At 40.3% G+C, this 26,951-nt stretch overlaps 4 protein-coding genes across 7 annotated transcripts in view; all 4 read left to right on the top strand.

The window, feature by feature from the left end:
- Positions 1-6,543, top strand: part of jph1a (junctophilin 1a) — a 29,122-nt gene extending 22,579 nt beyond the window's left edge. Inside the window, exons 4-6 of one of the 2 annotated variants that reach the window (XM_056434276.1) lie at positions 2,763-3,496; positions 3,768-3,864; positions 4,046-6,543. In XM_056434276.1, coding sequence (XP_056290251.1) covers positions 2,763-3,496; positions 3,768-3,848 — 815 coding nt within the window. In that variant the 3' untranslated portion in view covers positions 3,849-3,864; positions 4,046-6,543. Of the gene's footprint in view, positions 1-2,473; positions 2,607-2,762; positions 3,497-3,767; positions 3,865-4,045 lie in introns of those variants that run through there. The other variant, XM_056434277.1, reaches the window with a different exon arrangement.
- A 6,231-nt stretch (positions 6,544-12,774) lies between these two features.
- LOC130206095 (elongin-C) lies at positions 12,775-15,660 on the top strand. The gene is made up of 4 exons (XM_056433842.1): positions 12,775-12,856; positions 13,399-13,426; positions 13,621-13,764; positions 14,817-15,660. The coding sequence occupies exons 2-4, from the start codon at positions 13,423-13,425 to the stop codon at positions 15,005-15,007; spliced, it is 339 nt and encodes a 112-aa protein (XP_056289817.1). The 5' UTR covers positions 12,775-12,856; positions 13,399-13,422; the 3' UTR covers positions 15,008-15,660.
- Positions 15,661-17,088: 1,428 nt separating this feature from the next.
- ube2wb (ubiquitin conjugating enzyme E2 Wb) lies at positions 17,089-25,431 on the top strand. Of its 3 annotated transcripts, none has more exons than XM_056433474.1 (6): positions 17,089-17,140; positions 17,962-18,053; positions 21,236-21,338; positions 22,730-22,885; positions 22,973-23,048; positions 25,044-25,431. In XM_056433474.1, the coding sequence occupies exons 1-6, from the start codon at positions 17,126-17,128 to the stop codon at positions 25,115-25,117; spliced, it is 516 nt and encodes a 171-aa protein (XP_056289449.1). In that variant the 5' UTR covers positions 17,089-17,125; the 3' UTR covers positions 25,118-25,431. The 3 variants fall into 3 exon arrangements, with proteins under 3 accessions (XP_056289449.1, XP_056289451.1, XP_056289450.1); XM_056433476.1 differs by having other exon boundaries at positions 17,091-17,140; positions 23,141-25,431; XM_056433475.1 differs by lacking the exon at positions 17,089-17,140 and having other exon boundaries at positions 17,187-18,053.
- Positions 25,432-25,824: 393 nt separating this feature from the next.
- stau2 (staufen double-stranded RNA binding protein 2) overlaps positions 25,825-26,951 on the top strand; it is a 72,120-nt gene continuing 70,993 nt past the window's right edge. The window contains exon 1 of the mRNA XM_056434702.1: positions 25,825-26,902. The gene's annotated coding sequence lies outside the window, so the exon portion shown is untranslated. The remainder of the gene's footprint in view (positions 26,903-26,951) is intronic.

The following is a 26,951-nucleotide window of genomic DNA, read 5'->3' as shown; positions in this document are numbered from 1 at the left end:
GGCGGAAGTAATCTGGCTAAACAATGACAGCTCCCCCTGCCCATCTGCCAGTGTGTAGGAGGAAGAAAGAGAAGATCTAAAAAGCTACAAATTAAGTCCTGAATATTGAATATAACAGTGTAGAGAACATGCTGAGATCACAACCCACTGAACAGAGCTATACATATATAACACAGCATATATTATCACATGCCACATACATGCATACACCCTCATACTACTGCTCTTCATCTCATGTGCAGGTCAGTAGAGGCTGAGCCAATCTGTTGTGTTTTCTGAGAGCATATGATTGTGTGTGTGTGTGTGTGTGTGTGTGTGTGTGTGTGTGTGTGTGTGTGTGTGTGTCAGCACGTGTGTTTTGCCAAGAGTACACTGGAGCAGAAAATGTGCTGGGGATTAACATGAGGCAAACTGGCAGGCATAGCCTAAACAAAAGTGTGTATTCTAGTAACCCCAAAGAGACAACGGTGAAGGCAAAAAGACAGTATATTACAGTTCTTGAAAATAAATCAAATACCCTAAATTTAAGGATTTTTAAATTTTTTATATTGATTATTGGACAAATGAGAATGAGCATGTCTTGGTCATAACAAATACAATGGCCCGTTTTCATGGCTCTCCTCAGGAGGCTGCAGACTCAGCGGAGCTGATCAATGTCCAGATGAAAGAAACACTGTGGCCATTTGGGTAATGACTCCCAGTACATGTTCCAGCTGACCTGGAAGAATAATCTTCCCTCACTCATCACAACAAGATGTACAAGATGCTAAAGTGTCTACGAAACACAAACAAAAAGCTTGTTCAGCATATTCTGGAATGCAGCATTGCTTCAGAAATGTAGTGGAAGCCATTTGTAATGACGGGCGTTGTTGCACTTCGATGTGAGTGTGAGGCTGGGGATCATTTTAGAGAGGAGAAGCATTCGGAGAATGCCTGGAACCCCTCGCAGGAATCTGTCCCCAAACAGAGCGAAACGGCTCCGGCCCGCCCACGGAGCCCTAACTCTTATTGAGTTATGGTGTAAAATTAAGCGTGGCGGATATATTAAGCCTCGCAGATGTTCAAATGTCCCCTCAGTCTCTTTGTAGTGGGTTTTATTGGTTGTGACCGTTATGAAACAAATTAGGAATGCCATGCAGCTAAATAGTATTTTGGGCCTGTAAGTACCGAGGCCCAAAAGATTCTATTAAGGACGTTTACTTTGAGATGGGATTGGGCACACTTGTTCACTTTTTTGATTTGATGTTTGTAAAATTGCTTCTCGAGAGCATAAGTGTCAAATCTAAATCAATATGAATTACTTTCCACTGAATTTCAGCATGTAAACTTAATAGTGGTCAACTGGGCATGCATACAAAAAGGTGTCTCTGAGAAAAGCCCATTTTTAAACACAATAACTCAGTCAATAGTGAACAGTAGAATCTGATCACCGTACACTGTCTCAGGGGTGAATAAGAGTGAAAAACAAGCAACAGTCTTTTCATCCATTATTTCTACCTATATTTCATTATTTCTTTCTTCAATCTATATTTCTAGATTCATTTATCTAAATTTAAATTGTATTTATGGGACGTGCAGGATCCTTCTCTGCTCATGCCATCTGATGTACTTCAAACAAAGCGGCATTGTCTCTTTCTTAGTCACTCTAACACCATTTCATGGAGGCAAAGTGAAGAGGCCTGCTGTCTCTAATACATATTAATTCACGACACAATAAAGGGACAGATAAAGTGTCGTTTTTCTCACACGCAAATTTTATTTACATTCAGATTCAGGCCCTTGTGTCCACACATCAGACGACATAATGTGCATAAAGAAGATTCCAAACATGTAGTAAAAGATCAGTGCGCATTCAGACTACCGGTGCCCACTAGCCCAGGACCTCGGAGAGAAAAAAGAAATAGCCAACAGTATCAGCTTCCCCAGACAACAAACGAGGCATCACTGCACCTTGATGCTGATTCTCTTTATCTGTACAGCTGTGTTGGTTGGATGCTGAGAATGGATGAGACAAGGGCCTTTCCAGGAAAACAACATGCTGATAAAAGATAATGGGTGATGATAAAAATGAGCCTGCAGAGGAGGCTTACTTAGTGAAATGGTGTTTGTGACCCTGCATTAATTAGTCTATTTTCCCCCGTCTCCCCCAGTCTTTGCAGAATGATTGCATATATAATGTTGATTCATAAATATTTTAATTGAAATATTAGCTGTGCTTTGAGCCAGCTCTGATTTAAATCTAGCTTGCTGTAGGGCTGGACAATTTTGAAGAAATATCTCATTGTGATTTTGCAATTGTGATATGATTTGTGATGTTAGCGAGAATGATAATCTTGACATCTTTATTCTCATTTTCATTGAAAAATATATAAAGATTATTATGGTGTGCAATTTCATGCTATCTGTATCAAACAAAGAGGTTTTCTTAAGTCTGAAATGATGATGATGATGATTTCATTTCCTTTTACCTTAGTTTGCGATAGTGCAGCCCTAGTGCTTCTGGGACTGTGGCCAAGGCAGAAATGTCAGGATTTTGCTGGATCTCCAGTGTCAACATTGAATTGTCTGAACCTCAGATAAGGTGGCATTTGAATCTTGGGGGGCCTGTAAGTTATACTCTCAGGATATGTGTGAGCTAGGCAGATGTCTGTGCTCCCATGTGTTATCATATTTTTTTACTTTTTCCAAAATCCTTTCGAAAAAGAATAATAAGAATGCTCCTGGTTGATGTATTTATTATGTCGCCCCTCTCGCCTCCGCAGGACCTGACTACTTAAAACAACCACTGAAGGAGCCTGTGGAGATCAGAGAGGTCTCTGTTGAAAAGAAGGGCAACTCCCATAAAAATTCTCCCCACTTCTACCGCAAAGGAACCACTCCTCCCCACTCCCCTGTGACCAGTCCTGTGGCCACGCCTCCCCCCTCGCCTCACTCCGGCAAGAAGAAAGGTCAGCCCGCCAACAGCACCAGCCGCAAAACCAGCAAAGAAGAAAAACCGTCTCGCAAGACAAGCAAAGAAGAGAAGTCAAGTCATAAGACCAGCAAGGATGAGCGGTCTAGTCGAAAGCTGAGTAAAGAGGAGAGGCCGGCCATCACCGATGGCCCTAAAAGTTCTCATGTGCACGTCGAGGCTTCAAATAAACCCACTAATATTCAGCAGCCTACCCCAGCATCTGCTCCTTCTCCAAATCCTCCGACAATGCCAGTCAATGGCCAGCTTCACACCGAGTACCACAGTTACTACGTGAAGACCCCTACAAGGGTCCAACCACCACCGGAGCCTGAGGAGGATATAGAAGGAGAGCCTAGTGTCCTGGAACTGGCTCGTATGGCCCCACCACCCCATAAGTCCTACAGTATCCCCCCTCCTAAGCCAGCCTCCATCAGGGAGAACAAGAGCGACCCAAAACTCAGGAAGCAGGATTCCCTAAAGCCAAAGAGCCTCGCAGACACAAAGAAAGCCAGTATGGAGATTGCAGAAAACATGGAAGAAACAGTAAGTATCAGTGGAAGTGTAGAAAAACTTTTTGGGAAATATTTTTATTTGGTTCTTTGCCCAGTGTTTGCTGAAAAGATTGATACCACCTTTGAACACAAGACTGGTATAAATTTTCTCATCTAGCATTGGCAATTTCCCAAAATGTCTTGATATTCCTTTAATACTGCCTACTTTTATATCCAGATGGTTGCCAACAATATTGTTATGTTAGGATGTACTGGAGATTATTCTGTGATATCTGATCTTATCATCATGTCATTTTTTGCAGGGTCCTAACTCGGTCCTTGTTGCTATGGTAATGCTGCTGAATATTGGCCTTGCAATTATATTTGTCCATTTTCTGACATGATGATGCTGTTTCTCAGGTAAGTTCATTTTCTTAGACACTTTTATTCATTTTCTCATAATGAATAAAGATAACAACTGTATTTCTAAGGATGAATAAGCCCTCTCTACTCCATGTCTTGTGTGTCCAGTAGGCCGCAATGTGTGTCTGAAATGGGACAAGCACACAAATAAAGCCAAAGAAACTGTTTTATGTTGCAGTGAAACCACGGCAACCGGTACAGTTGCATCGCCGGCCTTGAAGAAACGGAAATGGCGCCAGTGAGACACAGGGGAGGCCGTAGGTGTTTAGGAATCAGCGTGACACCGAAGAGAACCAGGAGGAAGGCATCACTACCACCAACCTGTCACAGGCCTTCTCAAGGGCCAGTCCTGTGAATTAGCACTCCTTTGGCTTCTCTGAAAGTGGAGGTGAAATGTTGTGTCTAGTGAGATTAAAGAAAATGATTTTTACAAAGTTAAGAAATGCAACCATACATACAGAGTCTGGGGAAAAAAAGAAAGTAATTGAAACCCACAGGCGTGCTGATCCAAGCACTGGTCGCTGTAGGCCACTGCCTTGGCAGGGCGGGCGGTGGGCTGACGGACTTTGCTGGAAGAGTGTGGAGATGCACTTTTAGATGACGGGAGCAAACAGCTGCCTTTCTATTTTGACATCTGACGTTTTGATGGGGAGATGTGAGCCCGGCGGCCAGAGGGGAGTGTGGGGGGTGGGGGTGGGGGAGCGTCGCAGCGCGAGAGTGCTCGGGTTTTCGGAGCGTTTTCTGGGGTTCACGCCACTCTTGCAACAGGAAACGGGGCACGGCCGTTGCCAGCAGCCAGTGCTTGCACGGTCACTATCCAGTCTTACTCTGTTCGCCCAATCATCACCTCATTTTTTCTCGAGTAACCCCGGATTCACTGCTTTGAAACACTCCCCGTGCATGGTACAGTTTTAACATTTTGTTTTTTGTTTTTCGTTTGTTTTTCTGTTCGTTGTTGTTTTCTGGATGTTGGTTAACCTGCAGTCTTGTGGTCAAACAGGAAGTTTGTTTTCCCTTATTTTGACATTTTACTCATTTCTAATATTTGAGTTGTAATTTGACATTACACATTCATGTTTGTGAAAGTGCAAAATGTTATTTTTATTTTTTTCAAAGAAAAGCTTATAGTATATTTTGCCAAAAAGGGGAAGTGGTGGGGGGGGGGGGGGGTTGTACCATTACAGAAATCCTACGTACCATTTATTTTGACAGCCTCTCAAAATTGTAATCGACTGGTTTTGAGGGAGGGTGGTGCTTACAGCCAGCATTGTGTTGATGAAGGAGATTTACACTTTAAAAGCTCTGTGAGAGTGAAGTAACAAATGTCTTATGCTATTTATTAAATCAGAAGGAAGATTATTTCATTGCACATGTTAATGAACACTTTTGCTTGAATTCCTTCATTCTATTCTTTGCTTTCAATGTTTCAGCATACCACTAAAATGCAAAGAAGCGGTTCACGCAGCTGCTTCTGTCGGCCCAGCAGTGCATACGTCAGCTTGTGAACCTGGATCAAGACAGTCTTGTGGACAGTGGAAGTTGAATTTGTTCAGGTTGAGGCCATGGGAAACGTGGCACCAGGGAGAAAGAGAGATGCCTTTATAAGTCTTTAACAGTACGACTGTTTACCTCAGAAAAAGATGAGGATTGGGGGGGGGGGGGGGGTTGGGAGATGCCATCCTTGTCTTAACTTTGTCTTGTGGGGGGATACTTTGACTGTTGTCACCTGAATCATGCTTTTAACTTGCCTCACCGTAGCTAGTTGTAGTCTTTGTTGCAGGTATGGCATGAGTTTCTTTGATTTTGAAAGTGGTTATTTATATGACATATACTGTCATCCCTACCAACGTTAATTTATTAATTTCAACTGAAGTGTTTGTGAACATTGATCATCATAAAAAGGGCTTTAATATGTCTCGGTTTCCTTTGCTGCAATTCAGTTTTGAAGTTTAACTTGACTGTCTGTTACTCAATGAGCAGCACGTTGCATTTGGAGAATGCTTCAGTCTGTTAGATGTTTGCAAAATGTCCACAACACTATCAGAATATATTCAAATTGTGGAAAAGACAATAAAAGCAGACTAAGGCGCTATATTATATTTACAAAAAAAACATTGTTATATTGCAAATGTGATGTATTAAAAAACAATTTTTCACCCTGTCTTTGCTACACCCTCTTTTCTTGTTTTAACTGTCTTCACACGAGCACGGTGAAGACTGGAGTTTTCCGAGGGTTTAACAGAACAGCCTGTTTATGGGATAATTTTTGAAATGCAACATTGCATGTTGGAGTCATTTATATATAGATTATTATATACTATTTGTAAGGATTTTTACAGAGCACAATCCAGAATCTGGTATGAGTTGGTATTTTTCTAACAATTTGCACACCTGTATTTTGACAATGAATATAACTTGTTTGTAATTGGTAATGTAATGCACATATGACAATGTTTGACAGTGGAAAAAAAATACTTTATTTCTATTTGGTTGTACTGTATGTACCATTTGGGAATGTAAAAGGCAGATGTACTTGTTTGAGTATTTTAGGATATAACGAGGAACTGCGCGAGACTTTTGATATCTCAAGGTTCATGTTACCCCACTGATTTGTGCAAAATCTTTGGAGATGAAGTTATGTGTATAACAATAAAGATGTTATGCCTTGTTAAACTTCATGTTGCGTGTTGTATGATACTACTGAAATACAAACACTACAGCACACCATATATAACACAACAAACATGGAACGTTTTTACATAATAAACTAACATTAATTAACAGATGGATTGGGATGGATGGATGCAACTTGCCACATGTTCACTTTTATGTATCGCCACAGTTCATCTGCTCTTAACCTCCCAGCAGTGGCGGGCCATCAGGGCCAGCAAGGCCTTCTCTGCTGGCCTAAACATCATCAGAATATATATTTTTTTCTAAATATATTTCCCCACAAATATGTATTCAATTATTTCCCAGAGTAAGAGTTATTCTCTTAATTTCATAGCGTTCCTCTTGGTTGCGCTGCTGCCAGCGCCAGGTTGAGATTTGGAGGGCTGGTCTTTATGTTAGATCTTTTATCCAATCATATTCAGCCATCGTGTGTTGCCAGGGGGCTAAAATCTGCCCTTAGGCCTTCAGAATCAACATTGCGGGCGCTGGTAGCTTCAAGTGAATGGAAATGACGATGTTGTGTCAACCAATCAGCTTTAGAGTTGGCTCCTGTAGGCCTTCTAGAAGGCCCCGGAACCGGCACAGGAGCCAGCTAGCAGGCGGAGTGCTGCAGGTCTTTTGATTGGATTACCAATATTGAGAGGCGGGTCCTATGGGCAGGTAGATGCAAAACCTCAGAACTAGGAAACTGAATTTGATAAAGGAATTAATTCGCGGACTACAAAGCTGTTTTTTCAACCCACAATGGCGGAAGGAGGAGAAGATGTCGATTTGGTCGAGCATATACTTGAAATCTGCTTTGGGTGCGACAATGCCCTGTTTAGTGAACAAACGAGTGCAAGTGACTTTTTTTTCTTCTTTTCTCCGTCCCGATGCATTCTGCAGCGCGCGAGACGGAGAGCCGAGAGAAATGACATGCTGTTGTGTAGATACGATCAACATCAGACGGCTGTTTAGTTTAATAAATGAACAAAGACGTGCTATAGAGAAAATGACGGGGGCGGGCCAATTTTTTTTAATGTCATGCGATCTACCAATACTACGCCGTGATCGACGTATTGAGCAGCCCTGGTCTAGAGCCATGGCATCATAATGATAGTAATAAGAGGTGGATTAATTCGGGTGGGACTGTGTAGGACCTCACTGAAGGCCCAGGCCCCAGGCCCACGGCCCGCCACTGCCTCCCAGCAATGATGGCCTCATGGTGACCTTCTCATAATGAGATCTGGGGGGAAAGGAGTCGGCATGAAATCAAAGTCCAAAGTCGGGGTCTCGCATTAGTGGTGCAGGCGCAGGCAGGTGCCCCAGTTTGTCTCGGGTGAGATTGCACTGTTTCCACTGCTGATGGGCTTAGATTAGTGTAGTGTTACACCAGCTAGATGGCATCTGCTTGCAATCAGCGACGCCATGTCTTGTGCTTGCTGTGCCCTCTCTAATCGCAAACTGTTACATTTTGTGTAAATCGTGTAAATCATTTAAGATCGTAACTCACTCATATTGCTATTTGTTTATCATAATTGCATACCATATTTGTTTACCTTGTCCCAGAGAGTAAACTATCAGGTGTCATTTCACTGAGAATTATAGTATCATAGACATTTTCATTAAGGAATACTCAGAAGAGTGTGTAATACTGGTACTTAAAACCTCCATGAAGCCTAACTTGTCAGGAATAGTATAGAATATCTCTGTTACTATTCTGATATGGAACAGCATGTCCTGGACGAATATAAACCAAAACCTTATAAGCGTATCCCACCTTGATAGGAGCCAAATAACTAATTCCAGTGACAACTCTGATTCTGACCAGACTGGAGAATCGACAATTATCTTTGTATTCAGCAATGGCGCTCGTCCCATCTATTCTACGGGGAGCAGACATTTTCTAAGCACACTGCAGAAGGACTGTGGCACATGCTAATCTGACCCTGGCATGTATTTGACATGCATTTCAGGTAGGTTGCAATTTAGCCGGTTAAAAGTTCCCCACTTGACATCTGAGTAATAACCAGCAGCCTGCAAATTGTTTCTCAAGTTTTCACAGCCGCCAAAGGAAATTTGTCAGAGAAACAATAATAATTTAGAGATGTCTAAATTACAGAGGTTATTTTTTTATTTCAACCTATTCATCAATATAATAATATATGCATTAGTAAATCAATTTAAAAAACATTTAAATTAACAGATTTAGATTATTTATTTATAGATACATTTATTTATTTGTAATATATCAATTCCAGTTGGCATTGTCCTAATTGGACAATACCAATAAATGGAATGCTTAATATATGGTCCTCCATATTACGAGACAAGTTTGGACCCTGTAATAGCCAGATTTTGAAATTGAACACACTAACACTGAACTTGTCACCAATTATATTTCATTATTGATGATGAAACATTCAAGGGATGACAATCTAGAGCCAGAAATATTCAGATTTCTTTTGACCAAAACCAAGCCTCCTATTTGGCATTTTAACGTAAGATTAACAATAAAGTGTTCGTAACACACAATTATGTAGTTATAAGCAGATGAAAGACAAGTTAGAGTCTTTACTATTTATAAATAACTATAGCCTAACTCCTTCTTAACTCCTCCATAACCGGTATAAAAACAGTTTATTAATGCTATAAAATACAATATCATATAGTTATGAACTTGATGAGTTTTAGACCACAGTATATGATTAGTACATGTGAATAAACAGTTAACAAACGCTCTTCAACTTTGTAACATTATTGTTTGTAATCCTATTTAATTATTAATGATTGTAATAACATTGTATAAAGGTTTACATATCTGTATATGTAAGGATTGGCTAGGTCAGACAAGTCTGGAATATACCACTAAAATGACAGCAAGTGGGTAAATGTAACTCCCCTCTCTGAGACCAGGCCTTCATCTTCTGACTAATAACGCAACCTGCTTGTGCTTCTAAAATTGGATTAAGGCTTGTAAGCAGTGAGGGGATATCGGTGGCCTTTTTTAAAAAACTGTTGCTCACGCATCAGTATTAAGGAGATCCCCTTTCCGAGCCTTGCATAGCTATCTTAGCTTGGCATCACTCCATCTGTCGTAAAACCATAAAGCTATCACTCTGTCATCTAAAGTAAACGATGATACTTATTGTCTCCCGTGCTAATGAGTCCACATGCCATTTCTTATACAGTGTAAGACTTGTCATGTCCTGTTTATCTAACAAATTGTGAGCAAGGGTGAGAGTTTTATCATCGGGGTCTGTGGGGTGAGTCATCGAGTTCAAACAAACAACACGCTGCATTAGCCTCAAGCTATTGAGAGTAGATGCTTGTCAGGTCCATTTATCTGTCTGTTATGCAATTTGAGGCGTTCATTCTGTATGGACAATAAACTAACACTGTTTTGTAGAAAACAAACATGTAAAGGGTCATTCTATGAGTCTGGAAATCGCTGTTTATACATCATTCTCTGCTTGTGACCCAGTATTTTGTGCAAACCAGTTTGTCTCAATGGTTGCACAAGTTGGTGGCTTTGAATATTCAATGTATTGCAAAGTTTGCTGGTAATGACGATTTTAACAATGTTGCTTAGGTAAGAAATAATCCATTGTGTTTGTATTCCCCCTGCTGAACCTATTCAGAAAGATTTGATCAGACTCTAACAGCTGTGCTACCTGCACATCTATTGATCTAAGAAACGCTTTCTTGTTAAGTTGTCATTGTGTGAGCCCTTGTGTGATGCCACTGACAACGGCCAGTTTGTCATAACATTCCTGAACTATTGAATTATTTAACAATTTGCCCGATGTTATGTCCAGGAATCGCACATGGCAGATGTATTTGCAGAGAGTCATTATTCAATATCTCACCAAATGTTATTCCTGTATGTGGCGTTGTGATAGCAACGGGAGCTGAAACGCTTCAAAATATCTAAACCTGAAATCACTCAATAAAGACGGAGACTAATGTGTATTTTTTCATATTATGCCACAAAATAACGACAGCTGATTTATCTTTGTGAAGATGCCACATTAACTAAATTCCATTTGACAAAAATAGAAGCAGAGCTCTTTGAAATGAATACATAATCTTAATTGCATTAAATGTAGTCATTTTACCTTTCATCCAGTGAGATATAACTGTTTCTGACGTGCCATGGGTTGCTGACGATGCTCCTCCTTTGCAAAGGTTTCTGAGATTAGGAGTAACACGAGGATTGCAGGGCACTGTGACTTGCTGCAGGCAAAAGGGACAGTCCCCTCAAATTCATTGTGACAGGCCTTTCCCTCTTTTCAGAAAAAATCTGCCCAAAGACATTCCTCCACCATCTCTCCCTACAATGACTTAAGTTCTGACCTGGTTTCATTCAGGGCCTCTTCATCTCCAAGCTATTGTTCTGTTCAGAAATGATCCTGTGTATTAACATTTGACAAACTCAGATTGAAAGTGGTGGTCAAAAAATAGGTGGAACATTAGGGAGTAAAGTTATTGTAAGGCCTAGTCTTCTTATCTACCATACCATACCTACCTTTACATACCGGTTAATGAAGAGGGACATGTTTAAAACACACATTAACAAGTGAACACCAATGTATTTGCACATTTCAAAGCCAGTAACAATGAAAGCGATGCTGAATGTGACTCATTTGACTGTCTAAGATGTCAAGCAAACACCAACAGGTAATTAGACTCATTTTTCTAGCAAGTTAACTGCATCCCACCATTTCAGAATGGCCTGGTACGTGCAAGAAAGTGTGATCTGAGAGAGTATACAGTTGATGTGTTAAAGGGATGGATGATATTACTTTACGTGACAAGATAGTTTGAATGTATTGTGTGTGTGTCTGTGTGTGCATGTGTGCGTGTTCGTGTGTGTGTGTGTGTTAAGGAAGCCCTGTTTTGAAGGGCCCACAGCAGCCTCCCAAAAATAGAGCAGAGAGCAGCTGCAGAGGGGTGAGTCGTATCAGAGAGACATCAAAGCGCCTGCCGCCACCCGCACGCTCTGATCATAAGCACTAATGGTGTAATGGGGGACTGGAAGGTCAGTGATTGTTTTTGGTTTTGTGTGTGTGTGTGTGTGTGTGTGTGTGTGTGTGTGTGTGTGTGTGTGTGTGTGTGTGTGTGTGTGTGTGTGTCTGTGTGTAAGAGAGTAAAACGGGCAACACTGACAGTCAACAGGCAGGAGGCTACTGAAACTTTCTGGAACACAAACTGACAGCATAGCTAAGCCTAGTATTACTGTAAGACAAATAGCAGGTCAGGTGTCACCTCTGCAGAAGTCACCATTGACATCTGTTGCAGCAATGAGCACAGTCAATTGAACGAGTCTGGGAAAAAATGTCTCCTTTCTCCCATCGGTTATAGAACCTTAATATCTGTGTGTAAATAAGTAGAAGTAGAAGGAATTCCTTACCATCTTCCATGATGAGCATTAACTTTGCTTGTCTGCTTAGTGCCACAGCTCAGATAACTCTGTGTCCATATAGAAGTCTCAGATTTCAACAGTCATCGTTTTTCCCCCACGGACAGAACCCATGACCAAATCAGGGAAAAGTCACATTCTGAATCTGACCGTAAATACAGTATGCGCCCAACTGCCTCTGATCTATTGCACACTCACCGTACCAACAGTATTAACTGTAATGGTTGTCTATTGATACAAACAACAAAAGTTATAATTTAACTTTCTTCTTTTTTTAATCCAGATTTATGGGCCCCCAAAATGTCTCTGTCATGTCCAATCAGCACCTGCTCTCTTGCATCATAGCTAATGGAGACAGTAAGTAAAAGTAAGCTGAAACACAGGCGCCCCCCATAGGCTTTACCGAACAAGAGCTCAACTCTTCGTGGATGGCCTGTAAACCAGTGTCAATTTGACAAGTAATTTCAGATGTTCATTAAAATTAAAAATGTATAATCTTATTTCCTCTCTTGTATCCAAACGTATTATCTCGTGACACTGATTTATATTGAACACCGGACGTGTACATATTAATTATCCCAAAATAGCCTCGGCGTTGAACCTTATTATATATCACTTGTTCATTTTGTGATTAGCGTTATAACAGTTATAATTGTATTAAAACGTTTTTCTCTTAAAATAATTTGAGATTGGTGTTGAGTAAAACATTTAGAACTGTATTGTTATTTTGAAAAGAACCTGTTTGCGTTGGGCAGGATTTAGACGGTAAGGTGTCGGCTTCTCCCGAAAATCAATTCCACGGAAGACATTTATCGCGGACCAGAGTTCACACGAACTAGTTCCGGGTAACAGCCGGTGGCTAACGTTAGCTGAAACCGAAACGCAGTCCTTCGCTCTACATTCTACAACAGAGTGGTAAGAGACAGTGTTTTGTTTGTGAATACATTCCTATTTTGTGTTGGATTGCTTCGGACTGTTTTCTGTTATGACTCTTAAACACTAAATCATCGATATCTTTAATTATAAGGTTATCCTTCGTTTGGCAAGGCGTTAGCTCGCCGGCTAACACCGACAGCTGCGGAGTCACTTTAAAAGAAATTTCATAGAGAAAGAACTTGACTACTAATCCAATTTTACATTATATAAGTTACAGCTGTATGTTTGTAGTTGCGATTTGTTGAAACGACACCCACGTTACATTGTGGTACTTTACTAATGACGTCAACTTCAGCTGTTTTGTTTGATCCGTCTCAACACTGACTGTCAGAAATGCACCAAATAAACGAGACTTGACGTTAGCCAACGAAAACAATCATTTAAGAGTGAATATTCTGCAGCAAAGCATTACAGCCAGTGACCAGCCTCAGGCGACGTGTGTGTGTCCTAGTGTGTCCTAATTAAGAGTCGTTCACACGAGTGATGTTGTGTAACTTATTTCTTAAATGTTTCCTTTTTAGGGTTAACATAATCCACGGAACAGGATGGGTGAGTGAACAACTAAACACGGATATATATGTATTCCATTTTCATCTCATAATTGTGCACCGAATCATGGAGGTGTAATTTAACGTTTCTCTTCAATCGCAAAATCTCTGGCTGTCCGTTGTAGTAAAATGTGTGCTGCACTAAAGCACTTGGTTTACACCTTTTTTGAGATTATCAAAATGTGTCGTTCACAGACGGTGAAGAAAGAACCTACGGTGGCTGTGAGGGGCCAGATGCCATGTATGTGAAACTGATCTCTTCAGATGGTCATGAATTTATTGTGAAAAGAGAACATGCTTTGACATCTGGGACTATCAAAGCCATGTTAAGCGGACCAGGTAAGGATTCGTGAAAATGTGTCAACGTATAGCTGTATTATCGTCTAATAGCACTCACAACCTATGCATACCAACTTTACTTAAACTGAAATAACTTTAGCACTTGCAGACTAATACAAATCCATGCATAGCTGAATTCTCAGCATATTCAGTGGTACTCTAAGAAGTTATTTTTTTCTTGTCATGAAACAATGGGACATTTTTGGGAGCCGTCACAAATATATAGGGGATGAGCTCAGTGTTTTCTATCCAGACTGCTGGATTCCTGTCATTATCTTCAACCTGTTTAAATGGGGATTACATTTTGACCAGGTAGAATTTGCCTGCCATGAAAAATGTGTTATGGAATTGTTTACTCCACATGACAGTCTATGCTTTACCACCATGATGCATATTGGGAGTGATATCTCTGGGGAAGAGTAGCTTTAGTCTGAGATTATACATGATTCATCTTCCATGAGCCTAATGAGAGACTGTACAATAAACTAAGGTTTTGGAAAGTAGTGTCAAAGCGTTATGCTTCATTGGTATTTAGTGCTGCTCAGAAAGATAATTCAATTTTAAACTGTAGATGTGGCAATGTTAATACCGATGTGAGGGTGCTGGCAAACAAAAGGTTGAATAGATATTTTGAGGCAGTACTGTCTTCAGACTCGTCCAACTGTCCTGTGGAGTTGTGTAACCTGGGGTTGTTTTTACTTGTTTTTAGAAGGTAAATGTCTTAAGTGTTGCTGCTTTGCTTGTGAGTTAGATAGACATGGGATTGAGTCTGCTGGGTTAACTTCATATTTAATGCATTGATTATTTAGTAGGTTATTCTGCATGTCTAGTTGGTGCCACTATGCGCCATTCAGACAGTAGTTTTGATACCTCCCTACTAAATGTTTTTTTAAATCACCATGCGTAGCATTTGGCAGAATGATACAGTTTGATAGCTTTATTCAGGATAGGATACTCGTAGTTGTATTTCTTACATTGCATAAATTCAGAGTTGTATGTCCTAAGTTCATTGTTTCTAGCTCATGCCACCGACTGTAACCCTCCGTCTACAGGACAGTTTGCTGAAAATGAAACCAACGAAGTGAACTTCAGGGAGATTCCCTCTCACGTTCTGTCCAAGGTCTGCATGTACTTCACCTACAAGGTCCGCTACACCAACAGCTCCACAGAAATACCTGAATTCCCCATCGCTCCGGAGATCGCCCTGGAACTGCTCATGGCTGCAAACTTTTTGGATTGTTAAAGTTACAGAAACAATGTTGCAGCTTAAAACAGTTTTAGATTTTTTTGAATATTTAAATTGTTTTGCCATTTACTTATATGAAACCTGAATATAAGTATGTATGTCACTTTTCTTTTTTTTGCACCTGGCTTTCTGTCATAATTTTATTAGTATTAAAGGATTCATTTTAATGTTATACATGGATAGGGCAGGCTGCCACGTTTATCCCAAGAATGTGATAAACATGCCCCCCACCCCATAAATGTTTCCTCGCCTCTCCAGATTAATAAAGACCTGTCTGGTGAGCACAGTTTATTGCAAGTTGTTCCCTCACTATGCATGTTCCAGATGAAGTACTGCTTACTTTGAATACCTTTTTTTTAACGAAAGACGGCATCAAACTTGAATTGTGTATTTTGGTCTAGCTCAAGTTAAACAATACATAATGTTTGAAAGGGCATGAAGAAAATGAGGCTTATTTCTAATGCTAAAATACACAGTTCTGTGTTGCACATTAGAGGTTAGACATAACGGAACATGTTTTGTATACATACTCACTTGCTTGTGATTCTTTGAAAATGAGATGGATGCCTTATCGAATGTGTGTCAAATTCTCTCTTCGGAGTAGGACAATGTATTACTTTTAACTTCATATATAAAGTAAACTTAGTGTGCTTTATTGTACCTTGAATACAATGTAAAAAGATGTTACGCCTCAAGTATAATAGCTTATACGTTAAAGTAATAAGGACATGTTCTTCCAAACAGAATTCCAAATGTTGGATGAAAATTAATTTGGGGAAATGAAAGTAAATCTCATTTGATGACCCACAGCAGAGATGGGGACTTGGGACTTGACCTGGGACTAGTCCAATGATGTGTAATTATCTCTGGGCCTGGAAGACTAGGTGGATGTGTGAAGGAAATTATAATATGACAATTTGGATCCCACTAAACATTCAATATGGATGTACACTTACAGTTATTGATAATACTTGGTTATGATTATTGCAGGCCTCTTAAGGCAGGCCAGCTTTGGTTGTGTTATTTTTGCATATTGCGTTGCAATAGCCCATTTACAGTGATCATCTACCACACAGCTGAGGGCTAAAGCCTAATTGTTGGTTTGTAGATTAAGTAGTAATGACATACAGATCTCTCTGATTGTGGTGGGAATGGGGACGTTGTCAACATTGTAGGTACATTGTGACCCCATGGGCTGGTTAGGGGGTAAATGGGACTTGATATTTAAGGTGTGCCCTTTTCTGATTTACACTAGAGAAAGTGAGAAAGAAACATGATCAATCAGATGAGATAACATGCACATTTATGGCGATAATCCCATAATTTAGATGAAATATTACTGCAAGAGTCAACACATTTGCAATGTGGTTACATGTTACTCCATGATGTATTGCAATGCTGATCATTAATGTGGAGAGTCTCGTTTTCCATATGTCTTCTTTAGTCGCTCCATAGGGTAAACCATATCCGGTGGGAGCTCAGACGAGTCAACATCGGCTGCTGAGTAGTTGTTTTTCGCAGAAACCTGAAGAGGTTTATTCAAATTACAAATCAGTTGAATATGTTTCTCTAAATGTTGTTGACATAGATACATTGATGTACTTCTTTTTTTCATAAAAAGGGAGCTCGAGTTGATATAAGAAAATAAAAGAGTAATATATATAAACAGACGCTATGATAAAAGTTATCATGGAATTACCATTTCGTTGCTTCTGTACCTGTACTCGAGCAATGACAATAAATTGAATCCAATCCAATCCTTTTGTGTGATTTCAAATCAATATGTCAAATTCGGAGTGTTTTTTCAATATCTAATAACTAACACAAGAACAATATTTGATACAAGTCTGGATCAGCGATGTCAGGCAGGTAATTCCACCATTAGCAAAGGTCATTGACTCAAGTGACCTCAATGCATTTGAACGATACACTTTTTTTGCAATTTAATTAAATCCTGCCATAAACGCCCCTTATATAGTCAGCTAACGACTAAATGAGTCAGGTGACCTGACGGTACACATCGCTGGATTGTTGTCTCTGACAAAACAACCTCTGTCACGTGACCGCCTGAGGTCCAGTCCTCCCCTCTGCGCTGAAGCAGGGGGGGTTTCCATCATGGCGTCGATGCAGGTAGGAATACATTGACAGCGATCGCATATTTATAATTTACCTGACCTTCAGGCGAGTCTTTACTTGTCGTTTATTCGCCACTTAATTTGCGTACACGCATCTGTTCGAATTCGTGAGGATATCAAAGTAAAAGCGACGAGATTTATCCTCAACTGGTCCGATGTAGCGCCGAGTGTTTGCTAGCAACACAACTAGCTAGCATCATCACCACCGAAGCACCGCGGAGTCGATACACCACAGCTACCTACGAACACATCGATGGCCAGCGACACTTTGGTATCGCATCAACACGTGGACGATAACTCGAGGAATATAATGTTATGAGTTTGACATGGTTTTTAATGTTTTAAACCGAGCTCTGGTGGCCCGTTTGTCCGTCCTTGACGTCAGCTCGCTAACGAGACGGTACGCAGTAGATTGAGCGGTTCTCGTCGCCTCTCGGTCTGAAGAAGGTGCTTCGCTATTTTGAGACAGCCGAGTCAAGGTGTTTGTTTTATCTCAGAAAATACGACGCCAATTGTGGTTAGTTGCTTATGTGGCATCGCGTCTATTCTCTTCATACTTAGTTTTACTTGCGCAGCTCCATGAAAAACGAGTCAAATCTGTCCGGGTGGAGTTTTGTTTTAGTGTTGACGTTCGGAACAGCTTCACTTATAATCGGACATTTATAATGAAAACCTCATGTCACATTGTTTAGGTGAAGAATATCTTCGTAAATAGAAGGGGCAATTATTTGCCGACCGCAATCTTTTTTTCTTTACCACATTTATTTAAAAAAAATATATCATTATAATTAACCCAAACACATCCTCTCCTAACAGAAGAGGCTTCAAAAGGAATTATTAGCCATGCAAAATGATCCACCCCCTGGCATGACGCTCAATGAAAAAAGCGTACAGAACACCATTACGCAGTAAGTACCCTACTTTTATTTTATTATTTTTTTGTTTATATGTGGCAGCGTTTTCGAAGTCTGTTAACATCGGGCCACTATCCCAGAGTCATTGAACTAGGTGGCCATCTATACATGCACAAGTCCAACGAGGCTTTCTAAAGAGTCATGTTTTGATCCCCATGTGTGATGAACAGTGTGATGAACATGGCTCATACCACACATACAACAACGGGTAACTTTTGCAATAACAATATGAAAACACAAAGCTTTTGATGCCCTGGCAGCCACTGGTGGTGCGGAAGAATCAAGGTCATTCCAGTGATTGCCGCATCTGCACCTCAGTGGAGTATTTCTAATGCACGGTGTCACTTATTATTCATCCTGATCAAATATTTACTGGTTGGCATGCAGGAGTTTGGCTACGGCAGCAAGAATCGGAGGCTGCTACGCTGACCTTTCTATCTGGGTGTTTCCTTAAACGCCCATGATGATGTGAATGTCATTGTGTCTTTATAAGCAGCGAGGAATGATGAACTCGGTTGTAGTCCTGTAAATGTTTTTATGTCTTTGAGCTGCAGGCTCGGAATCATTGCATGGCACTTTTGGCAAGAGACTATACGTGTTACAGTTAGTATTGTAACCATGAAAGTGCCATTAAAATGGCATCTGCTTTATTTTATGGCACATTTCTAACAATGAATGTCTTTTGGTTTGCGTGACTGACACGTCTACCAACCTGCTCTGCGAGGTTCATTCTCCATTGCATTCCACTTTTGAGATGTATGGGTGTGCCTTTTTGTCTGTAATTCTGATCACGGTTTGGTTAGCCGGGGTTTATTTTTGTCCTACTGACTATGTCATGTGTTTTTTTTGTAGCCTGTCCTAGCGGAGTAAGTTACTACTAGTCGGTTTCTGCTTGACATGCAAGTGAACCATCCTTTTTTGTAACGGATATAGAAAAAGCCCACTAGTGACAACGATGTGTGGGTTACAGTGATGAGGTGACCATGTGTTTTTGGTTTTATAGCTTTTGTTTATAGTATACGTCTGTCTCTCTGCTGCTCATTAAATTACGAAGTGTCACTGTGGGATAGTGCCATTGTCAGCGGCCATTGCAAACAAGGAAACCACTGTTTAAATCACTGACAAGACTCTTATAGGTTTACTTTCCCCCCACTCTCACTAAATGGCCCAATGTTATTTTTGTTGAGTGGATTATATGATCCCCAGGAAATGGGGAATATGATCGAGTTGAGCATAATGTCCTTGGAGTTGCTGCCTGTGATCAGTGTGGGTTGCATCAGGTTTAACTCTGCAGCGTGTACAATGATACTGGCTCCCTCTAAGCTTTACGTCCATGGAGCTCTGTTCAGATGCTTTGATCACTTCTCTAAAGGTTGACCTCGTATGTAGAGCTGAATAGGCTCGAGGCTGGAGCTAAAAGATGAGTCTATAAACTTGAACAACAACCACAAGTCTCTTTGTTGACCTATCTGTACTGCTTGCCTAGAAGGAATTAGGCCAGAGATTGTGATGCTGCCATCCGTGTTCCATTTTCTTCTCTTATGCTCAAGCTATCCCAATTAATTAGATGGACATTTTGCCAAAGAGGTATATTAAGCCGATGGACTGACCTTCGTCCCAATGGCTCCGGATCAAGCCCTGTGTTTGCAGTCATCTTCCATTCTGAGCAAGTCATTGAATCCCTCCCACCTCAGTCAGCACAGTTCTGTCGCCAGGCTACATCGGCAAAATGGATGTTGTGCAGTAGATCAATAGAGTATCACATTATTACTAAACCAGCTGAATGTTGAATGTGACTTGAATAAGGCAGACTAAAAGATTTTGTTTACACACTTAATGCAGCATTCCTTTTCTATTGATAAAGAGATTTGTTCCTTGCAAGTCATTCTATGTTTCCAATGAATCTACTATGCACTATTCTACATCATGTAAACAAAGCAGGTACCAATCAGCTGTACGCAGTAGTTCTCACTGGTGACGTAGCCACTTTAGCGATGGGGGGGAAAGGTAGATTTATACTGAGTAATATTTACTTGAAATAACATGCAATATAGTCCACAGGAAGCAGGACATCTTTAGGTAAGGTCCTTCCAGTCAGCTACCACCATACTAAGGTTTTTGTCAAGAAGTGAGCAGGTACTGTACAGATCGGTTAAACTTCACCAATCGGACGTTTCTCGTCCTTTGCGGCGATTTTAAGCGAGTAACAAAATAATTATAACCAGGGTGTCTGACAAGTTCAGCTCAAAACAGCAAGTTGCGCAATGCTGCAGCATAATGCCCCAAAATAAATATTTTAATATTTTTGTGTAAAGTATATTTGATTGTGATTTTTGGCCAATTTGACAGCTAATAAGCAGGTAATACAACTGAGGCCCATGGCCATGTCATTATTTTTTCAGGTATTCAAAAAATAAAACATCGGGTCAAATTTAACCTGATGTTAGATTATTTTTCCAAGCCCTATGATGATGTTTTTTCTTAAGCTAAATTTAGCAATGGTGTCTCAGCCTAACTGTTGCTTTTGTTTTGTTGACTAAACTGGACCCCTTCTTGTAACTTTGTAGCGTTAAGTGGCACGTGTAAAGTGGTGTATAAATGACACACAAAAAGCCTAAAATATGGAAACCAATATGATCATCTAGCAAAGCAAACCTGTATTGCATTGTTTCAACCCATTTCCTCCAAAAGCATAGTTAAGGTTTGTTGTTAAAGGAAGTGTTGACCCGATATCATAGCTTGACGGGAGAAATTAAAGTGTTACTCGCTCCATTCACTTAGACATGTTTTGGAAGTTGTCTTAAGGTGTAGAAAATAAATAGATCATTGTAAAATCACAACCCCCTCTCGCAGTCGGTCTTTACACTGCTGGATGCTTTGGTTATTAAAATGTCAGAGTGAAAAACTGAGTGTACTAATAACTAATCCAAATGTTTGGGGTGTACCCGTGGCTCAGAAAGGTAACTATGCTTTGGGTTTGGAACTCAAAACAGATGTTCTATGAGGTCATGAACAGTAGCTTAAACTGTTTAATCTGAGCTATAAACCAAAATAAATATGAAATTTCTTGGACACGACGTGTATATTCGTTAAGTCTTAGGTGATCAGTATATGTTTTCTCCTCTTCTGTTTGAGTGAAATGTTTACAATGATTTAATATTTTGCTTTTCTTTTAGTTGGATTGTAGACATGGAGGGAGCATCTGGCACACTGTATGAAGGAGAGAAATTCCAGCTGCTTTTCAAATTTAGTAGTCGATATCCATTTGACTCACCTCAGGTAAGAAAGCACAAGTCGCTCTGCAGCCGCCGGTGCATGTTTGTATACATGAGGCTCTCTGCCTTGCTCTCAGCTTGAAAAGGGCTATGCAAGTGCAGTCAGTTTACTATCGTGTCTCAAGGATCTCAAAAGTCCTTTTCTGCTTTGCCTGTACCGTTTGCCTTCCTGACTAAATAGCCAATATCCATTTTCCATGATCGTTTGATTAAAGATTGATGAAGTTACTATTAAAGTGGCTACCACAATTAATTCATGCTGCTGGTTTGCAGGTAAAGTACAGGAATTCCCTTTCACAAACAAAATCAAAAAGCTTGAGAGCTATTTAAACAATCCTCTATATTCATTGGAATCCTGAAATGATCGTATGCAACACCCTTTGGGTCTGCAGTTGTTAGTGGAGTGAACCTCGGCCTGGAAACACTGGAGCCAGGAATTACTGACCGAGACACCAGTACAGAGCTCCCACTGAAGCCACAGTGGAGAGGATTAGTTCATTTCAACAATATTGTTTCACTCATTGGGAGCCTAAAAATAGAGAATGAGTAGGTGGAGAGGAAATCAGATGAACTCCTTAGACATCATTCTGTCAACTGGGAAGGATAAGCTGTCAAAGTGGCCCTCTGATGGATCTCTTGGGGACGATCAGTCTGGATTGCTACAGTGTGTTATCGGTTGTGTGTACCTGTCCGCTCCGACCTCCTGCGCTTTTGTGCTTGTCTGATGTTTCAGTAAATATTTGACCGCTCTGTAAGCAAGGAGCCTTCAGTTGTCATGGTGTCTTGAGTGTAGCGCCAGCTTTACTTTCTGCTCCTATCTGTAACACTCGTCCCGTCACCCCCCCGAGGCCTGTGCTGATGCACTCTTCTGTGAGGCCCCGTCTGGTGCCAGACTGCCTCAACCCATTGCTGGCCCCCATTACCCTCTTTGGCCACGCTGGCTCCCCCCTTCTCTCTACTCAAGCTCCTCCTGTCTTCTCTTCTCACACTTCCTGTATCTCCTTGTTTAGCCTGGACTCTTGCACCCTTCTACTGGCTTATACCCACTCGTCATTTTTTTTATAGAAGGTGTCTTCTTCACTTGGTAAAACATGTCTCCTCTTCGTCCCCCATTCTGTCTTCCCCTCTCTCACACCATCCCGGCAACTCTGTCCTAATCCCAGAGCCTCGTGTTACTGTTGAAGGCTAAGCCTGAGTTTATACTGCAATCCTCATTGTTTTCTGTCATTAAAGAAATTGTTGTATCTTTGACCACCAAACTGTGTAAATGTTGTAAGAAATATCGAAATAGTTATTAATGTCATCAATAATTTTACCGCCACCTTTTTATAGTTTTTCATTTTTGTATTCATCTTAAAAACCTCTGTTAATTTGTTCTTGGTTTTCCTGTTGCAGGTTATGTTCACAGGAGAGAATATACCTGTCCACCCTCATGTGTATAGTAACGGTCACATCTGCCTCTCTATTCTCACGGAGGATTGGTCGCCAGCCCTGTCAGTGCAATCAGTTTGTCTTAGCATTATCAGCATGTTGTCCAGCTGCAAAGAAAAGGTAGGGACTCTGCCGAGGAAGGGGGCATGTAAGTCAATTATATGCTCGTTAAAAGTTTCATCTAAATGCTGGTTTGTTTCTCTGCAGAGACGACCGCCCGATAACTCCTTTTATGTCAGAACGTGTAACAAAAATCCAAAGAAGACTAAATGGTGGTATCATGGTGAGTATTTCCAGCCTTGGGGGGAGGACTCATGAAGAAGTAATTGCTTGTAAAGGTGATGTAATGTGAATCCTTTTTGTTTGCCTCCGCAGATGATACATGCTAATGTACACACTTTGTAATAATCGTAGAAGAAAGAAGTCCTACTGACCTACGTGAAGCACTTTTAAATCATTCAGTCTTTGAACTCTGACCTTGACTGGAACAATGGACACCATGCGCTGGATGCTCTTTACTGCATCCCCCCTCCAACTCCCTGACCCCCCGGCCCCCCGCCCCGTCCCCATGTGGGCCGTTGGATGCATGTTTTAGTCAAATGTACTATAGAGAACGAAAATAAATAATGGAACATTTTAGGTGCACCCAAGATGGATAGTTTTTGGCGGTAGTAATGCAGCGAGCAAGCAAGGTGGATTTGTAGTGAGATACTTATAATTCCTGTTTTAAGATTATTGTTACTTTTTTGTTTGTGTATGTATGGGTGCATTTTAAGGACCTTGTGTTGTGCAATAATATCTGATGGATGCATGCCTGGGCCTACAAAGAGAAATCCAAATCTGCTCGTTTTCTGGAAGGGATCTGACCATCAAAACCCCGAGGAAATGCTTCGTCTGTTTTTGTTGTTGTTTTTTTAATTGTGTGCACTATGAAAGTATAGTTCATATAGGCATTATTCATACGTTAACCCCAGCTTGCAGTCGTACTGTAAGCAGTCCACTTATTTATCAGGTTGAAGGGTTTTAGTTTGTAACCGCTCTATATCAAGAGTAGACCGTTGTCTTCATCAGCTTCCAACGTGAGACCCGGTGGCAGGCAGCTCTTCCTGCCGTTGGACCACATGTCGATACAGAGATGAATCAAACGGATATAGAGCAGCAGGGAGCAGCAGGTGACCTCAGAGTGCACCTCCTCGTAAAGTTGGGCTGAACTCGTGTAGTGTTCACTCGTACGGCCTTGAAGATGTGCAGCGGCCTCTCTTCCGTTTAGAAAATGTCTGTCAGAGAACGTGTCGCATTATTAATTTTTTGTTGTACGGTATTGATTTCTATATTCATGCGTTGATCTTCTAAAATCTTTGGTTTTTAAATGAGTTTGCTTTTCTTTTTTTACTTTTCAACTCGCTGATACTTTGAAAAGGGGATTATTTTTGATGGGCCAGTATATTTTGGATTTTGTTGTTGTATTTGTTATTTAATTTCAATCTTCATTTTGATCTCCAGAATGGTAGTGAATGACGGAAAGGAGAGTCTTGATAGAAGCCTTAAAGATGAGGCTTTTGTGATTTCCCCCCTGGTCAGAGTTTTGGCTCAGGTACTTTTTTCAATAAAGAGATCTCTAAAAAGATACCCATCAGATATTTTGAATTTAATTATATTTTCACCAAAAGAGACTTATGTTGTAAACTTATAACATGTCTGAAACCATTGTATATAAGTCTTTGAATAGTTGGATGATGTGAGCGAAAATTAGACGATGCATTTACTTAATAGCAGAATGAGTGCTTTATTTCATTTAAAGTTAGTCTGCATCTTTTGCTAATTGGGATGTGTACAGTCAGCAACAAACACTACTGTTTGTAAAAAATAAAATAAAAAGTTTAGTAGTTTTACAGTGGGGATGCATGCCATTTTAAACCCTACGTGTTCTTATTGGCATCAGACATTGTGACCACTTGTAGTCTTTCCATAACTTAGTTAATGGTTTATGTGATGGATACCCAGAGGCTGTGTGGCTCTTTGTCATTTCAGATGGTCATCACTTCATTCCTAAAGAAATGTTTATCACCATTCAGTCAGAGATACTTGAATTTTCCATCTTGGGTTGTTTGTATTGCTTTTGTGTTTTCCAGGGTGTAGCGGAGTTTCATGAATGGACTTGAGTGAATGTTATGATACTCTATACTGTAGAGGAGATTACCACAGCACACCGCTATCTCAGAAACTATATTGATAACTTAAAGACATCTATTTAACCAATGTTTTTTTTTTTTTTAAGCTTTATTCTGCTGGATTTGCCTGTTTTCACCATGCTGTGAGGAAACGACCATCGGCATGAACATGATTGTGTAAATGCAGTCACAACAGCATTTGAGTGGGGGACAAGGAGCCTTCGCCCAGTTCGCCAGTAAATCAGAGGAGATTTGTTAAACATGCGAGTGAAAGTGTTCCATGGTTTTGGATACAACATGATATTATTTGTTCTTGTTTTTTCTTTTCCTGTTCAATGTGGTTTGAACTCTTAGCTTGCAGGTTGTTGTGAGTGTTCAACACTAACGAGGGTGTGATATTTATAGTTGAAATTCTGTTCTGGGATGTGCAAGCTCCATGTAAAAGGTGCCTGTTCATTTTCATAATCAATAATAAAAAGCAAAGATTAACTTTTATTCAACCTTGATTTGCAGCCTCAAAGGCTTCTATGCCTCTATGCTGATATGACTGAAAATGGAATTACCCCACTCTAAAGGGAGTGGTGGGTGTAAAGATGATCACTTGTCCTTGGAGTAAATAAAAAAAAATACAGAATTCACATCAGGAATAGTAGAAAGCTGAGATTGTCTCAGTCACACGGTAATGGTCAAACAATCTAATGCAACACATAAAAACGTCTAATTATAAGAATGTGATGCACATCAAGCATTTAAAATGACATCTAGCAAACAAACATTTTAATGTGTCATTGCAAGTAGTTGAGCACAAAAGAAAACATTTTTTCAGTAATATTAACTCTTATACTTGTGTACAGGTACACCAAGGTTAAGAATGCACTCCTTACCCTCCCAACATGTTTTCCTTAATTATGTTCATTTAACATATGTTGTTGGCTAATCTTGAGAAAGTGTTCATCAGTTAGTCTTTATGAACATTGAGTTTTGTGTATGTTAAAATAATTTAAACAGACATCAGAAACTAACTACTGTGACACAAAAGTGGACTAGTGGCGCCATCTCGTGGTTACGTGACTATACACGTTACTCATGTCAGATCTCTGATTCACGCTTCATTTTCGGATCTCCCTCCCACAACTTGAAATACAAGATTCACACTGTAGGTAATGTGGAGGCCCTCTCCAGCTGTGGGACCCCAGCATCACCCCTATGATCGGACTGGATGTGGTTTATCGCACCAAGCGCGTAGAGGCAAAAGGTCCAGACGTGGTGGGCTTGTTCTTTGTGAAGCACTCAACTAGGCTAAAATAAAACCCTGTCCTCCGAAGTGCCGTTGGGCAAAATAAGTACATTTTACCAGCAACATTGAGTGCTACTCTTTGGTTGGTTATTTGCTCTCTTTAAAAAAAAAAGTTTTATAATTGCCTTTGTATTTAAAGTCATTTAAGAAGCTTCCCTGAGAACAACATATAGGTCAAATCATATTGTTTTACTCTACCGTATTAAAATAATTAAGATTTATATTACTTGAAAATTTCAAATGGATGATTTAAAAGTTAAATCATTCAACCAAACCAACCCGTGTGCATGCTGTGTGCAGAAAATAAGTTTGAAAAGGTACATTTTTGTTCTGAATCAAAGTTGCACTGCTTCAGGCTCTGAGGAAGCGAACCAGGACTGAACCATTCATATCGTCGCGGGGGTGGCTGATACAGTCAATGATTCATTCAAGATTCGCCTCAAACTGCAATGATGGTACGTTAGTAATAAGCAATGCTTAACACTAACCACATAAACGAAACAGAAACCGAGTGCGAGAAACATCAAAATGACCAGTCATTTCCTTCTCACGAGACACATTTAAAAACATTTACCCAGACAAATAACGTGGTCTGTTCCCTCTTCCATCCAGTTCTCTTTAGTGTTTGCCAATGTCGGAGGTGTAACTGGGGTCTGGCCCTGGACAAAGGTAAAAAATACACTAAGATATTTGTCCCTTTGTTGTTGGATGGTCTCTG

The sequence above is a fragment of the Pseudoliparis swirei genome, chromosome 16 (assembly GCF_029220125.1).
Source record: "Pseudoliparis swirei isolate HS2019 ecotype Mariana Trench chromosome 16, NWPU_hadal_v1, whole genome shotgun sequence".
NCBI lineage: Eukaryota > Metazoa > Chordata > Actinopteri > Perciformes > Liparidae > Pseudoliparis > Pseudoliparis swirei.
The sequence above is the reverse complement of the archived record's forward strand: the minus strand, read 5'-3'. Positions and strand labels throughout refer to the sequence as shown.

Excerpts from the sequence above, each read along its gene's own strand:
- LOC130206095 (XM_056433842.1), top strand. Across the intron at positions 13,765-14,816 it reads AGCCATGTTAAGCGGACCAG|GACAGTTTGCTGAAAATGAA; the intron begins GTAAGGATTCGT and ends CTCCGTCTACAG.
- ube2wb (XM_056433474.1), top strand. Across the intron at positions 18,054-21,235 it reads GTACAGAACACCATTACGCA|TTGGATTGTAGACATGGAGG; the intron begins GTAAGTACCCTA and ends CTTTTCTTTTAG. Across the intron at positions 23,049-25,043 it reads GACTAAATGGTGGTATCATG|CTTTATTCTGCTGGATTTGC; the intron begins GTGAGTATTTCC and ends TTTTTTTTTAAG.